The sequence below is a fragment of the Argopecten irradians genome, chromosome 3, assembly GCF_041381155.1.
Source record: "Argopecten irradians isolate NY chromosome 3, Ai_NY, whole genome shotgun sequence".
Lineage (NCBI taxonomy): Eukaryota > Metazoa > Mollusca > Bivalvia > Pectinida > Pectinidae > Argopecten > Argopecten irradians.
In genome coordinates this window covers 22105626-22121310 of record NC_091136.1, presented here as the reverse complement: position 1 = coordinate 22121310, position 15685 = coordinate 22105626, and the positions used below count along the sequence as shown (strand labels likewise).

Below are 15685 nucleotides of genomic sequence, written 5' to 3'. Positions count from 1 at the left end.
CAACATTGTCACGTGTTTTTATTTATTATGTAACCAAATGAATGTAGGGATATGTTTTCATATTACGATCGGTTTGTTCATTTACCAACAATTATCGATCAGTGCCGTGTTAGTGTACTTTCACGGTTTCACTGTACACTCAATGATCTTAAGACATTTCTCACTTATTTGTTCTGTTTGAAAGGATGGATTTATACGGACACAAATCTAAATCTTGGAATGAAAATTATTTCCATTTTTTTAATAGGATAATACCTCATATCTCACGTCGTTATCTGTTCATTCTAAACAAGTTCTCAGTTAAGAATGATAAAATTCGATGAGTATTTGATTTTGTTTCGTCGTTTCTAGAGCGATGGTGTTTTGTATTGTTTATGTCTTTGCCTATTCTGTGTTGGTCTGACTCACTTAGCCACAATACATTTGTTGATGCCAAATATTAATTCATCTATATTTTATCTGTCAATCATTTGTTTATTTGTCGCCAGTCGCCCGTATCCCGTTGTTAATCCGTAAGGTCGTGTACTCGGACTGACCATTGTCTCAGGCCTAGTAATCCAATGTTTGTGTGCATTATACTCGGTGTTTAGTAAACTACTGAATGAACCGTACACAGTCAGTAAGGCTTGACTAGGATATAGTCACTACGGAATACACACAAATATTAATACGCTGGTGTAATTATGTTGAAGGTAGTCACCACGAACGGCTAAATCCGTGGCATTCAAATACACAAAACAACAATTTAATACGGCGAGGTAATTTTAAATCGTTCGTCATATATATCTCGCACATGCCAAGACATATTGATATAAAGTGTTAGTCAACCCCTAGTGATGCATTAAATACTGAACTATTTAAAGTAAGATGTTTATTTGATACCTACCAACACGGAACCCCGCAGTATTTAGTTTGGCCATGCCTGTATTGAAACTATGTATATACTTGGCTCTTAAAATACACTATCACACCCACACGTACATTAAAATCTGAAACATAAATGTCACAAAATTCAGACATAGGGAACTTTAAACCAACAACGTAAAATGATTAAAGAAGGATTGAGGGAAATATTTTCTTTGGATTTCCTACACGTATGGAGTTTTATATTAAATCTTTGAATATGTGATTAATAAATACTGAGAATCCATGATTTATGGAGATTTTCTGATGCATGTTCAAAATGATTAATGTTTAAATATATCTTAACATATTTCTCACGGACATGTATTTTCTCGTTTAAATCAGGCCCTACAGGCAATACATATCAAATTGGAAGCCGAATAAGTGGTTTAAATAGAGTTATGAATGGTGATAATTTTTTAAAGGCTACCTATTGATACTATATAATATCTATTTACTGTAGAGATATTGTTCACTCCGTGAGGGCCTTTCACACAAGGACAAACTCGCTATTAAGTATTTTAAATGTCTATGCTTTTTAAATCGGTATATTATTCTCCGGACTGTTGTAATTCTAGACTACCTGTTTGGTACATTATAATTTATTAATGAATAGATAACTACTCGTTTGATCAGATTGCGGTGAAGCTATTCCGTAATTATGATCTCGACTTTGGTTCGGACACTAGAACAGTAATTGTCATGCCAAATGAAGTGGATGTCCTCTGAATAACATTTAGTATGTGGTTTTGTCATGTCCTCTCTGTGGTAATTCCAGATCGTACCGATTCCAGTGTTAGAGAAAACTAGATATTACAGCAGAAAGAATACGACCACCTACCGCTAGTAATCTGCACATAGATCTATATTATGACCGATTTCGAGCTTTAATTCATTTTGATTATGCTCTCATCTCGGCATTCGTTGTATTTGTCATACAACTTCCTTAACTTCTCAATTTAATTTCTCACTGATCAAAAAAAAAAAAAAAAAAAATCATAGTACCATGTAGTCATGGACCTCTATTTAATTATAAACTGCCAGATACATAAGTTATAACGAGTTCTTGTTTAAGACAACGTGGTAAAATAATAATGCTAATTAAGCATTCACAATTTGTCCTCGGCCCAAACTGGAATTCACTTGCCAAAGATTTAATGTTGATATGATGATAGAAGTCTAAGGTGATATAAAGGTATAAAGGGACTGTATTATCACCGCTTTATATGTCTGTAAATTCACATGGCACCATTTCATATCTATATAGTGTCCACGCATAACAAAGCAAGAGTGCAGCACATAACTTTATCATAGTTCAACTATATCTCCATAACTAGTTAACATGTTAACACTGTGCCAGTGGATAAAATGGATACAATCTTAATATAGATCTGTCCACAAGGCTAATGAATTGTATTGGGTAAGGTCTGTAATATCCACACATGATTTATAGTGCGGAAACGACATAGTTAAAATTCAGGTTTTAAAGAAAAGGTTTTAAAGAAAATCCCAACTGAATAATTATCCTGGATTATCGCCCCCTGTTAAATGGATAAGCGTACTATCAGCCTAATGCGGTTGGCAGTTTATCCCAGTCGACTATAACATATCGGTAATTTATCATCACAAAGGATATAGACAATATATAATACCGCATAACTATCCCTTAATTGTTTTGTGGAATACATCATATTATTATTTTGGAATCAGTTATCCTATTAATACTTTAATGATTCTCCCAATGGAGTTTAATTAATACCCCTATTACGTCTTGTTTTCTAATAATATTTTCTGATATAACAACATTATAGTTTTATTAAAGTCTATAGTAATTTTCGTAACATATTTTTGATCAATGAGATGTTACATTTGATTACGTGTCGTTGACCTAGATGGTTGTGGTTGTATTTGTCCACAGATGAGAAGCGATCCACGATGGGTTGGCACACTGAAGGTGTCCATACCCAAGTTAGACTACTCAGATGATGAGTCTGTTCCCGACGATCTGTAAGGATACAATCTACTTTAATTAGTCCCCAAACTTTAAACTTTCTTTGGTGTCAGGTCGTTAACTGTTTCGTTTAGAAAACACTAACATTACTCCTAGTTTTCATATTTATTGGGCATCCGGTCTTACGCTCATTTGTAACATTACTCTACATCCAAAAACGATCGCCGAATTGACCATGACTTTTGTCAATAAGGTTTGTTAAAATGAAATGAAAAAAACTTCATTACTCCTTGATTGTAATGTTATCTAGGCTGGTCTATAACTTATTTATTAGTAGGATTCGTCCATTGTTCCAATGAATAGTTAATATAATTTGTATATATAATTAATAATAATGGGTCCCCTCTTAATTAAATCGGGACATGTTTACATTCTAAACTTGGGTATTCGGTAACACTAATGATTACAATGAAGAGGAATGTAATTGTTAGACAGTAGGGGTATACTGTCATAAATGTTAAAGAAATATTTCAGGATCTGTTACGACGAGACTAGTTAGAAAATTATTTAAAAGAAACACTTTCTTAGTAAAACCTAATCTCCTTCAACCGTAATACTAATCATGCTAGGACTGGGACGTTGTGAGTATGTGTCTGAAATATGGATGAAAAACCTCTTTCAAACTTTTCATTTTTTTATAGAAATCAACTAGAAATTCGTACTAAAGTCTTCTTGTTAAATTCTCAATCCAGACTTTGGATATTTTCCATATTTTTTTTTTATGTCTGTGAATTATTTAGACTTTGAAGACGATGGTTTTTCAGTTGATACTTTGACAGCGGATTAAAGTTGTTTCCATAGTGCCCTTGTTTTGCTGATTACATTACTGTTGTAACATTAAAATCTAATACCTTTTTTCACTAATCCGTGGTACCGGGTATACACGCATTGATGGTGCCTCTTTGTTGTTTAATTGTATTTTTATCCGTCACAATATCACTATGAATAATTTCCATGATCAATTCGTCAGAATGTTTTTGTATATTATTGCTTATAGCCGGTGAATAAACTTGATTACCTAAGGTATGTTCCAGCTTGACCTATCCTAAGACACATCATTCAGATTACCTTCAGCTTTACTGGATTAATTATCTAGCTATTGTGTATACCAAGTCATATCCATGTCAATGCCGACCAACATAGTAAACATATAATGAATACAGAATAAAATTGATACAAACAAGCTTCGTTTCATCAAACATGCACAATATCTCATCATTGATATTCTGTAATGTTTGGATTTGGAGCCTTTGATTAGGTCACTTGTACTAGGTACAAGGTCATTTGCACCTAACCAACGGTGTCTAATACATTTAAGGTATAAACCATCAGATTCTCTAAGGCTACAAAGCCAATTTTTCTTGTTAAGTATGCTCACAGAAGTCATTTAAACGATAGTCGAGATGATAATTAATTTAAATTAAATAAGTTTAATAAGATATTTTTAATGTGTATTTGGTGATTTTGATGATAAGTTTTTATATTATGACAGGTCCGAACATCCAGGCAGTATGAAAAACAAAGACATAACGAACGGGTGTGTAGTGAACGGGGACCTAGAGGATGACGCACAGTAAGTTATTCTGTACACGTTATCAGTTTCATTGATGTTTCTTATCTGATTGTTTGTTTCAATGGCGATATTAATGATTCTATATAAACTTCTTTTTTTATCGAATATTTAATGAAACATTTTTGCGGGTTATTGAAAATATATAGAAATTTGACTATAATTCGGTGAATGTTAAAATAATGTTAATGCAAAAGCTTAAACAATGTAAATGACAAATGATGGCTTTGTTTAAAGGTTTGCGTTTATAAACAATAAACACACGATGAATATAACGATAAACATCTTTTATCAGTTTATGTAAACAATTATAACAAATCCATTTAAAGTTATATCTGCCGTATTCTTTATACTAACGGATCAATATAAGCTTTTGATACGTTATTCATCATAAAAAATTACCAATATTTTCTGAATTAAAGTACTTTTAATCATTCATTGGTTTTAATTTTCCAACAGCAAATAAGACTAGAAAGGGATTTTTAGCAGCACTGCAAAAAATTATTATATGCACATCTACAGTCAAACGAAATGAGTACCTACGGTCAGATTATGAAGCCGAATCGTGGTCTAAAATTTCATTTCACATTTTTAGAGTGTCGTTAGTAATTGTAAACTGATTTCTGCAGAAAAGTTTCGATCCATTTGAATGATTTCACAACTTCATTCATCAAACCTTGTGGTTTCCAATAGATAATTGAAGAAAAAATAACATATCAAAACTTTCGCCCAGTGGCCTTCTGAGAATGAGGAAGCCATCTTATATTTATAATCAACGGTTTGTTTTCATTTCAATGATTTTTAGAAGATAGTTTGAAAATATTGTATTGCCATCCTTCAAGTGAGTAACTCTTATAAAAATAATATAATCAATCAATATCAATAAATAATGGCTTATTCATTTAACCAAATTAATTCCTTACACTAAATCATATATATACTAGGGTAAACTTAGGTTAAGCTTATATGCAAATTACATGGAATCAAGTTTACGTTATCTATTGACATCCTAAAAAAGATGACAAATAACCGTTGTTTTATTCATAGTCTAAAAGTGACGTACACACCCGGGAAGAAAGGAGGAAGTTACGGATTACCAGTCGGAGCCAAACTAGTCGTGCCGGAAGGCCTGTTCGGAAAGAAGGACTCTATAACATGCCAGGTGGCGCCACCAGCGCAAAGATGGCGTCACTGTCCAGTTTTGACGTCATACGAACACATGACTAGTGAAATTTTTGTGTTGACATCGACAGTTCAAACTTTGAAGAAAAATATAATTGTGCAAATACCGTTTTATCAGATAGACCCAGAACACAATGAGTTGAACGTAAAAGGAAAATGGAAGGACGAAAATGAGTGGGTCAATGTGGGATTTCTTAAAAAGGTAATATTGTTATCTTTCACGCATTTTGTCTTATATTTCAAATTAATCTTTCGACTAATAATTTTCTTCTATCTCGTATAAATCATCTTTTCCTTCTATGTGTTGATTAATGGAACTGTGGAGAATAGGAAATATCTATTGTCTCATTTATGTAGCGTGCGTCCCTGAAGTACATTATAATTAAACTAATACCTAGAACAATCACTTATGTAAGCAAACGTTTTGTGAACTATATCGACGATTTTAAAATTAATATCTGGAGTTTTACCCTTCTATGCTAGGGGCGACATTTTTTTTTTTTTTTTTTTTTGCCGACTAAATCCATAAATATGTATGGCACCTGCTTATGAATGGACAAAGAATCAGTGACCTGTATAATACGTGTCCACAGTGCGCGTCACTGCAATGTGGCAGAAAATTTGACAAAACCATTGGACAAAGTAATATAATGTGTATAAAACAGCAAATATCCAGGCTCTAGTGCTACAGCGATATCTTCATCGAACACGTGCACTAATAATAATCAAATTTATGCGTTTGATGCGGCGAACAACTCTTCAAATAACAATCACAACAGCTTTTGCATTTTACCTCTAACTCCGTAGCAAGAGAAATCAATCCCTGCGGAAGGCCGACAAGAAGTCCTTTGTCGTGTGTATGCTGATTATTGGCAAAGGTAGTCCGCATTCACAGACCTTTATAGGCTTAAATATTCAATTACTGGCCTGGCACCCTGTTTAACGAGCGTCGCTCTTCAATAGCAGATCTACATATGACCTTTCTGGGACGCGGGGACAGAAGTACGTGTTCTCATGTCTTATTAACACTTCAATAGAAAATCATTTCTACTGGGAACGCCAGTGAAAATCAAATATATTGTTATTATGTAAATCGAGCATTCTTTATAGAATAAACATCTTGTGAAATTGAAGGAATACATATTAAAATGAATATTAAACGTGAAATACTTAACTGGCCACACTTCCGTTAACAAACTTTAAACGGAAATAAAAAATGTACAGAAATATACTTCAATCGAAGATTACAGTTAACGGAAACAAACATTTACATTAGTAATTAAAAGTAGGTTGTTAATTTTATAGGTGAGGCTGGAAAAGTTCCTTTCTGACCAATACATCAAACAAACCGCTTTTATAAAATCAAGAGCTTTTGAAATGACGCGATTATTTTTACAATTTGAATTAATGATTAATGTTTTGTTGTTATAATTCTTTATTTTTGTGAAAGAATAAGATTGATTATTTGTTGCACAATAAATAAATAATAAAGGATCATAAATATAGTTTTCACATTATATGATAAATGATGGCATATCGATGATCCTATTTATAACTTTTATATGATTGAGATACGAATTTAGATAAACAGTAAAAATATCCCTAAATAGCTAAATACACTGAATCAGTACTATACACCATTTTCAGTAGTATGATTAATCTCAAATCCATCATAAACACGTCTGCTGAACATGGCATGTCTGAAGTAAAATGGGCGGTCAACATTCCTGAACAAATATTTCAGAAGTCAAGACATTTAAGTCGCGTTATATATGCATTATTTATTGTTTAGACATTCGTGACAAATTTATTGGTGTTATCAATTCACTGGATCCGTGACAAGTTGGAGCCTATCAAATTGTTTATAACTTTTTAAGTTCACTATAACCTAGACGAGGATTAGGATTTTTTTTATCGCGATAGCATAAACATATAGTAAGTTAACTCTGTATCTGAAGTCATAACAGAAACAGTACACTGTAGAGCCAGTTATTCAGTATTTACACATTACAGAGTTATCTGCCCTTGTGGATATGTATTGATTGTGACATCATGTGTTTTCGAGCGTAACGTTATACTTTTTTCGGAGAAAACGTTGTGAATTGCGCTCACAAATTAATGACGTAACATTTTACGGGTCATTTTTTTCTGAAAAATATCATCCCGGGTAAATTACTGCTGTACGGTTTATCAATATAAAGTCAGATTGTCGTCATTGACAGACAGCGTTGCCTTTGATTATGGCGTTTTACCTAGGACGACTCTTAAGGTGTTAAAAACGAGATAAAAGATGATGTTTTAACTTTGTTCAAGTCAGACATACCTTTATCATTTGTAAATTCTGAAACACGCAGCAAGATGTCAATAACAACAAGTCATGGTACAAAATATTTCAAAATTCTATCAATCTCTTTCCCTTGTATAAACAGGAGGACAGTTCGACGCCATGTGTAGAGCTAGAGATCGACCGTCTTGGTATTTTCGTTGTGACCTTCACCCCTAAGAAGGAACTTTTTGACGTCACACCCCAGGGCTGTCTGTACAATGCTCACATCAGTCGGTACATCAGTATCCGTTTCCCAAAGAAAGCTGCTGACAAGTCCTTCCAGTGCGCAATACAGGTACGTCAGGAACCGTTCTGTACGGAAAACCATAGGCATCAAAGGACACAATACATAGCTATGCTAGATAGATAATATTGTAGGAAGAAGTGATGAACGGGTTATTTTATCTAAAAAAATGGATTTCCTTTTAGCATGAAAGCCTCTCCTTTTCAAGATTTAGCTTTTGCCGGACTAACTACACAAAGAAATATCGATTTAAATGCGATGGGCAAAGGTATTGAAAGATGCGTAAGTGGTTTAAAGTCATTTGTTATCAAACTGTATAAATATTGTTCTTTTTTAAATTTAGATAACGCCGATCTCGCCAGACAAATTACAATTGGCTAAAGACTTTTATCCTACCGAACTCTGCGATCTCATTCAGACGACAGAATTCATAGATTTAATTCCCAGCGTTCCCTGCAATTTCCGGCGAGCAGCAACCGTTAAGCTCCCCCTACCGGGAGGCGTAGAGGTGGAAGATGAAAGTTCGAACACTATTGGTGTATTCCAAAAGATGGAGAAAGGCTGGGAGTTAGTTGAGAGTAAATACAAATACACACGCACAACAGTGACTTTCGACGTCAAATCTTTATCACGGTAAGTTACAGAAACTCCCTGTCTGCAGCGACAAAATACATTTGCATGGATAAGTTTAAAAGAATGAAAATGTATCTTTTAAGCATGGTTTCAAAAGCTTGTCTGTTGAGTTGCCGCGAATACTTATTCCATCAAAATCAGTAAAGTATTCAAGCTTATATTAAATATTTGTCTTCTTGATAGTTTACGTGAATGTATGACTACAAAATGTTGTGATAGTGAAGTCAGAGTTTCAGATCTTTTAATTTAACAACTCTAAATTTATTTATAGATTCTGTGTCGTTCAAACTAAACCTGACCGCGCGAAACGGGTGTTAGCAGCGGTACCCATCGTCGAGGGAAGAAGTGACAAGGAGAAAGGGGAGGTAATCGCATTTCTAAACATCCAGGAGAAGTTATGGTTCGTAGTACTTGAGTGCTTCCCAGAAACTAAAACGGAAACGCGAATTAAAGAGATGAAGGATAAAGGATTCAAACATGTAGGAAAACAGATTCTGAGGAAGGAGGAGGTCGTGGAAAACAAGGGATTTAGACGAGCTCAACCAAAACCAAATAAAGTGAAGGAAATCCAGGGCTTTGAACTGTTTGACGGTATGAAATGGACAATGGAGGTAGTTGAGGATATCAAGGTCAGTTTTGACAGCGATTATATGGAGAACAGAGACTTTCAGTACTTTCGACATTTACCGGATAGCTGTCGAAAATTTATAATTGAGCCCAAAAATAACGATGAAAAAGCAATAACCGGTGCAATAAACCTTGTTCCCATGAATATGGATAGTGATGCCAAAATGAAGGAAGCTTCGACCTTCTCACTTAAGATCGACTTGGACGAGGAGACTGTGAAGGCTTACTTCCGTCCAGAATTCGTACCGGAAGAACCGGAACCAGTGAAAGAAAAGCCAAACATAGATCTACTAATGATGAATACTGTCAAAGAGGAGAAGCCACTTATACCTGTAATTCCAAAGTTCAAACCACTTCCGGCATCGGTCATGGAACGGTTGATGAAGACTAGCAGAAAACCAGTCATAGGTAAAACTTTTTTCTTTCTTTTTTTGTTCCATTAAATAATCAATTTAATAATTTCTATTAAATATCAATTAATAAACCAACTGAATTGTTACGTAATATAGCCATGAAATGCTGAAAAATTTCAACTTAATAATAATAGATTTCAATGTTTCATTCTACAGTATTTTGGTTCTAAATTAGTTGTCGTGAAATGTTTTTAAAAAACTATATATATTTTGAGTTGGTAAGTGTAAACAGAAGTGCAGCGTATTACACGTTTGTTTACGTGTGTATTACACATGAGCTAACGTGTTTATTACACGTGTGTTTACGTGTTTTAGGCCGTCCCATCAGAGGTAGGTGTTGTTGTAACCAAAGCGCTTTGTATATAGACAGCAGACGTCATTCCTATTCAGTAGTAATGATATATAGTGTGTGTTTAGTCAGCTTACGTAGAACCCACAGTTATCTCCCTTACATTCATGCATGAACAGTTTTAAAATGTCGTACACCATTGAAATATGATGACAAAACTAGGAATCAGTCACATAAATCTTGTCGTACATTTTTCGTCTTTTAAACATAGTATCCTCATAAAGTTTCATTCTTGTTATAGAAATTTCCTTAACGTTATTTGCCTTTACTTTTGGTTGATCTTATTTCTTGTCCGTAGGTTGACACAGACCCATGTGCCCCTTTGTTGATCATATTTCTTGTCCTTAAGTTGCATAGATGTCTCTTGGTTGATCTTATTCCTTGTCAATAGGTTGACACAGATTTAGATGTCTCTGGTTTATTGTATTCCTTGTTCATAGGTTGACACAGACCCAGATGTCTTTTGGTTGATCTTATTCCTTGTCCGTAGGTTGAAACAGATCCAGGTGCCTCTTTGTTGATCTTATTCCTTGTCCATAAGTTGACACAGATGTCTCTTGGTTGATCTTATTCCTTGTCCATAAGTTGACACAGATGTGCCCCTTGGTTGATCTTATTCCTTTTCCATAGGTTGACACAGATCCAGGTGCCTCTTTGTTGATCTTATTCCTTGTCCGTAGGTTGACACAGACCCATGTGCCTCTTTGTTGATCATATTCCTTGTCCATAACTTGACACAGATCCAGGTGCCTCTTTATTGATCATATTCCTTGTCCATAAGTTGACACAGATCCAGGTGCCTCTTTGTTGATCTTATTCCTTGTCCATAGGTTGACACATACCCATGTGCCTCTTTGTTGATCTTATTCCTTGTCAATAGGTTGACACAGATCCATGTGCCTCTTTGTTGATCTTATTCCTTGTCCATAGGTTGACACAGATCCAGGTGCCCCTTTGTTGATCTTATTCCTTGTCCATAGGTTGACACAGATCCAGGTGCCTCTTTGTTGATCTTATTCCTTGTCCGAAGGTTGACACAGACCCAGGTACCTCTTTGTTGATCTTATTCCTTGTCCATAGGTTGACACAGATGTCTCTTGGTTGATCTTATTCCTTGTCCATAGGTTGACACAGACCCAGGTGCCTCTTTGTTGATCTTATTCCTTGTCCATAGGTTGACACAGACCCATGTGCCCCTTTGTTGATCTTATTCCTTGTCCATAGGTTGACACCGATCCATGTGCCTCTTTGTTGATCTTATTCCTTGTCCGTAGGTTGACACAGACCCATGTACCTCTTTGTTGATCTTATTCCTTGTCCATAGGTTGACACAGACCCATGTGCCCCTTTGTTGATCTTATTCCTTGTCCATAGGTTGACACAGACCCATGTGCCCCTTTGTTGATCTTATTCCTTGCCCGTAGGTTGACACAGATCCAGGTGCCCCTTTGTTGATCTTATTCCTTGTCGATAGGTTGACACAGACCCATGTGCCCCTTTGTTGATCCTATTCCTTGTCCGTAGGTTGACACAGACCCATGTGCCCCTTTGTTGATCTTATTCCTTGTCCATAGGTTGACACAGACCCATGTGCCCCTTTGTTGATCTTATTCCTTGTCCATAGGTTGACACAGATCCAGGTGCCCCTTTGTTGATCTTATTCCTTGTCGATAAGTTGACACAGACCCATGTGCCCCTTTGTTGATACTATTCCTTGTCCGTAGGTTGACACAGATCCAGGTGCCCCTTTGTTGATCTTATTCCTTGTCCATAGGTTGACACCGATCCAGGTGCCTCTTTGTTGATCTTATTCCTTGTCCGTAGGTTGACACAGACCCAGGTGCCTCTTTGTTGATCTTATTCCTTGTCCATAAGTTGACACAGATGTCTCTTGGTTGATCTTATTCCTTGTCCATAAGTTGACACAGATGTCTCTTGGTTGATCTTATTCCTTTTCCATAGGTTGACACAGATCCAGGTGCCTCTTTGTTGATCTTATTCCTTGTCCGTAGGTTGACACAGACCCATGTGCCTCTTTATTGATCATATTCCTTGTCCATAAGTTGACACAGATGTCTCTTGGTTGATCTTATTCCTTGTCAATAGGTTGACACAGATTTAGATGTCTGGTTTGTTTTATTCCTTGTCCATAGGTTGACACAGACCCAGATATCTCTTGATTGATATAATTCCTTGTCCATAAGTTGACACAGATCCAGATGCCCCTTGGTTTACCATGAGTTTGGAATTGTATCGAACTTTTGATACATTGAAACTCAAATCACATAGGATACGAGAGACATTGAAGATGTTAGGATATGGCAGAAGGCACTAGTGGTGTATTTATCTTTCTCCTTTCTTTGGTTTAATCTGAACGATGGAAGTGCAGTCTTACCCGTTTAATGATTTTAAAGCATGGCAATTTGCATAGTCAGGATCGGTTCTGAAATCATTATTTTCATATTTTGTATTTGTTTCATTCATTTTTTTTCTGATATTTTTGTTCTTATTATGTATGTATTTGACTATTTCGACACCAGATTTTATACATTGCATGCTTTGTCGGAATGTATAAATATTTCATATTAAATAAAACATTATTTAAACATTTAGACAGACATTCTGATATCTTATATAGTTATAAAATCTGATTGAAGACAATATTTGAAGCATAAGCCCAAAAAACAAAACGATCTGAATCTTTAAGAACATTTGGTTTGTATTCTGTATGATTTCAATAAGCCATGTCAATTTCCTCAAAGACAAACAAAACTGCGTTTATGACACTAGAGAGTGTGTAGATGATATTGAAGGTATGATATATGAATGCACTAAATAGGTACCAAATTCAATCAATTCATGAATGGCTTGATTCAATCAAATATATCCTCGCTATGGTCTTCACTTTATAAATTGATATTTTCAATTCTGTCCTCTTTTTATTTCAGTGGAAAAAGAATCCAAGACGATATCAGGCAAAAGTTTAAGGACTTTATCACGACAGGTTCCGGAGGGCCTGACTCTGGCTGTACATCTGGACCTCCCGGACAGTACCATTACCGGTCTCGGATTCGACGCAATATCTAATGGTCTCAGTATGGCGGATGTGACGTATAAAATCCTTCTTTACTGGAAACGTCAGATGAAAGACAAAAAGGATGGCGCCGTTGATCGCTTAGCAACCGCTCTCCGTGACATGGGACGTGGTGACGTAGCAACTGTTGTCAACCAGTGCCACAAAGACAGCAAGGAGCTCACATCGGAGTCATTTGAAGTTATGAATCAGTCATAGTTTCGTATTTTCATTTTATTATCGACTTCAATATTGCACTTTGTACTCGTTCGCTTCGTCTACATTATGTCTGATATTAACAGTACGACGTCCACACGACATTTCCCATTGATGCAATTGTAATCGGAATTGACATGAATCTGAAATCGTGCCATACAAACTGATTTAGAACTTCATGAATTCCGTCTATCGTTACCGTCCAAGGAGCAGATTATCATCATATTATTCATAGACTAAAAGACGACATTGCTATTCGGGGAAATCGTTAGGTAGGAAGGAAAATATACGTATTTATGGTTAATAGAATCACTTTCGGCTAAAGCTTTTCAAAATTTATTGAAGATATTAATGATGGAAATATATAGTAAGAAAACTCGTTAGATGAAATGTCGGATGTGTGTAATCGTATGTAGCCTACATATTGAAAATCAACTTTTCATAAAATACAGACGTGGTGTCCAGTTTCATCTTATAGTGTATAATCATTGCATAGTTATATTTGGGTAGTGCTTTGCAAAAATAACCTTTTGGTGCCTTTACATATGTGGATGAAACGTGTACAATCGTTTTCTAAGATATTTATTGAAATAAGAACTGATTATTGTTTCGTTCATAGGTACAATAAAGACAGCATATTTTTCGGAGTTAAAGTCACTTTGAAAAAAAATAATGCATCTATTAGTTGAAATTATGTCTTTGTGTCTCGACGATTGGATATACTATTGTTATAAGTTTAATATTATATGATAATTCATATGGAAGGTTCATCATGAATCACACGTGTGTTTGTAACTTTATCAATTCATATAAGGTAATAAATGTACTAATGTAAGAAGTGAGTTGTTTACTGATACACTTATAATGTAAGAGACTTGATGTACACATGAAGCTACATCAAAACAATGGGGGATTAATGACAACTTGGTAGGCTTTTACTGCTGAATCTTTTGGGAATATGTGGTTGTATCATAATTTATTTCATTGACTGCATCTATATTACGACTTTGTAGATCAATTAGAGTCACGGATGTATGTTACTTCTTCATAACGATGAGGCTTACCTGTAGCAGAACAGACTAAATCCTATTCTTTTGAAGATACACCAAGATCCTATTGTTCGTTGTTATCTACATAAAGTATTTATGTGTTAAATATTAAACCTTAATAAGAATTTTTGTTGGGTTTACATATGTTGCAGATTATCTTTATCTATACCAGAATACCAAGATACTGCGCTCTCAAAGATTAAACCTGAATATTTCATCTGGAATTTGAACCTTTCGTTTTCCTTTCCATATGTATCGATGTTATTTACTAAATGCTGGCTGTAGTTCCGGGTACGTTGGCTATCACACATAACCAAAACCTCAAGTATAATGACAAATTAAAACATAAAACCTCAAACTAGATTATTAATTTATACGGACGATATCTGTTTTGATAGTTTAATAAGAATATGTTGTATTAATTACAATAAGTTACATAGGTTCATTTTATTATAATGCTATTTTAGTATCTTATTATATAAACTGTAGAGAGATCGCATTAATCATGTGTGACTTACCTATGTAGGCAATTCACTATTCAGAATGTAAGATGTAAGGTGCTTTCATACTCCCGTTTGTTCATTTATTTATTGATTTAATTTTGTATCATTATTACATGATTTACATCATCTGTGTACGAGAAACCATGGAAATAAAACGGAATACAAACGTTTACAGCATATGGTTTTTTTCCTTTATCAACGACATGATTTGTGCAGGATAAGTATGATGATGATAATGCTTAACTTTATAATGTGGTAACGATACTACGGTCCGTCTACCAATGGTGAAATTCGCCATGTAGACATGTTATACAAGGCTGGTGTAGCATGAGGTCTTAGCTTCCAATTGAGGCAGAAATCCTTACGTCAAACTGAAATGCCACTTTCATATTATGTATCTCGTCACAAAAAGCAATGTCACGACAAACAATAGAAAAACACATCATTAAATCAGACAAAAGATTCAGAATTTTGCAGCCTGTTTTTTCATTCATTCTGTACCTGATTATATACATCCGAAACGGTGAAGTAAGCCATTTTACATAAACGTAGACAACAGTTATCATAATCGGTTGTTTGGCTGATT

At 35.0% G+C, this 15685-nt stretch overlaps 1 protein-coding gene and 1 long non-coding RNA gene across 3 annotated transcripts in view; both read left to right on the top strand.

Annotated features, from left to right (window-relative positions):
• LOC138317861 (uncharacterized) overlaps window positions 1-15269 on the top strand; it is a 47380-nt gene extending 32111 nt beyond the window's left edge. The window contains exons 2-8 of one of the 2 annotated variants that reach the window (XM_069259814.1): window positions 4407-4487; window positions 5532-5868; window positions 8096-8287; window positions 8580-8869; window positions 9141-9904; window positions 10225-10239; window positions 13207-15269. In XM_069259814.1, coding sequence (XP_069115915.1) covers window positions 4407-4487; window positions 5532-5868; window positions 8096-8287; window positions 8580-8869; window positions 9141-9904; window positions 10225-10239; window positions 13207-13550 — 2023 coding nt within the window. In that variant the 3' untranslated portion in view covers window positions 13551-15269. The remainder of the gene's footprint in view (window positions 1-4406; window positions 4488-5531; window positions 5869-8095; window positions 8288-8579; window positions 8870-9140; window positions 9905-10224; window positions 10240-13206) is intronic. The other variant, XM_069259815.1, reaches the window with a different exon arrangement.
• Window positions 10246-13200, top strand: LOC138317862 (uncharacterized). Its single transcript, XR_011207811.1, has 3 exons — window positions 10246-10556; window positions 11289-11338; window positions 11383-13200. It is a non-coding gene; the product is annotated as an uncharacterized lncRNA (long non-coding RNA).
• Window positions 15270-15685: the final 416 nt, after the last annotated feature.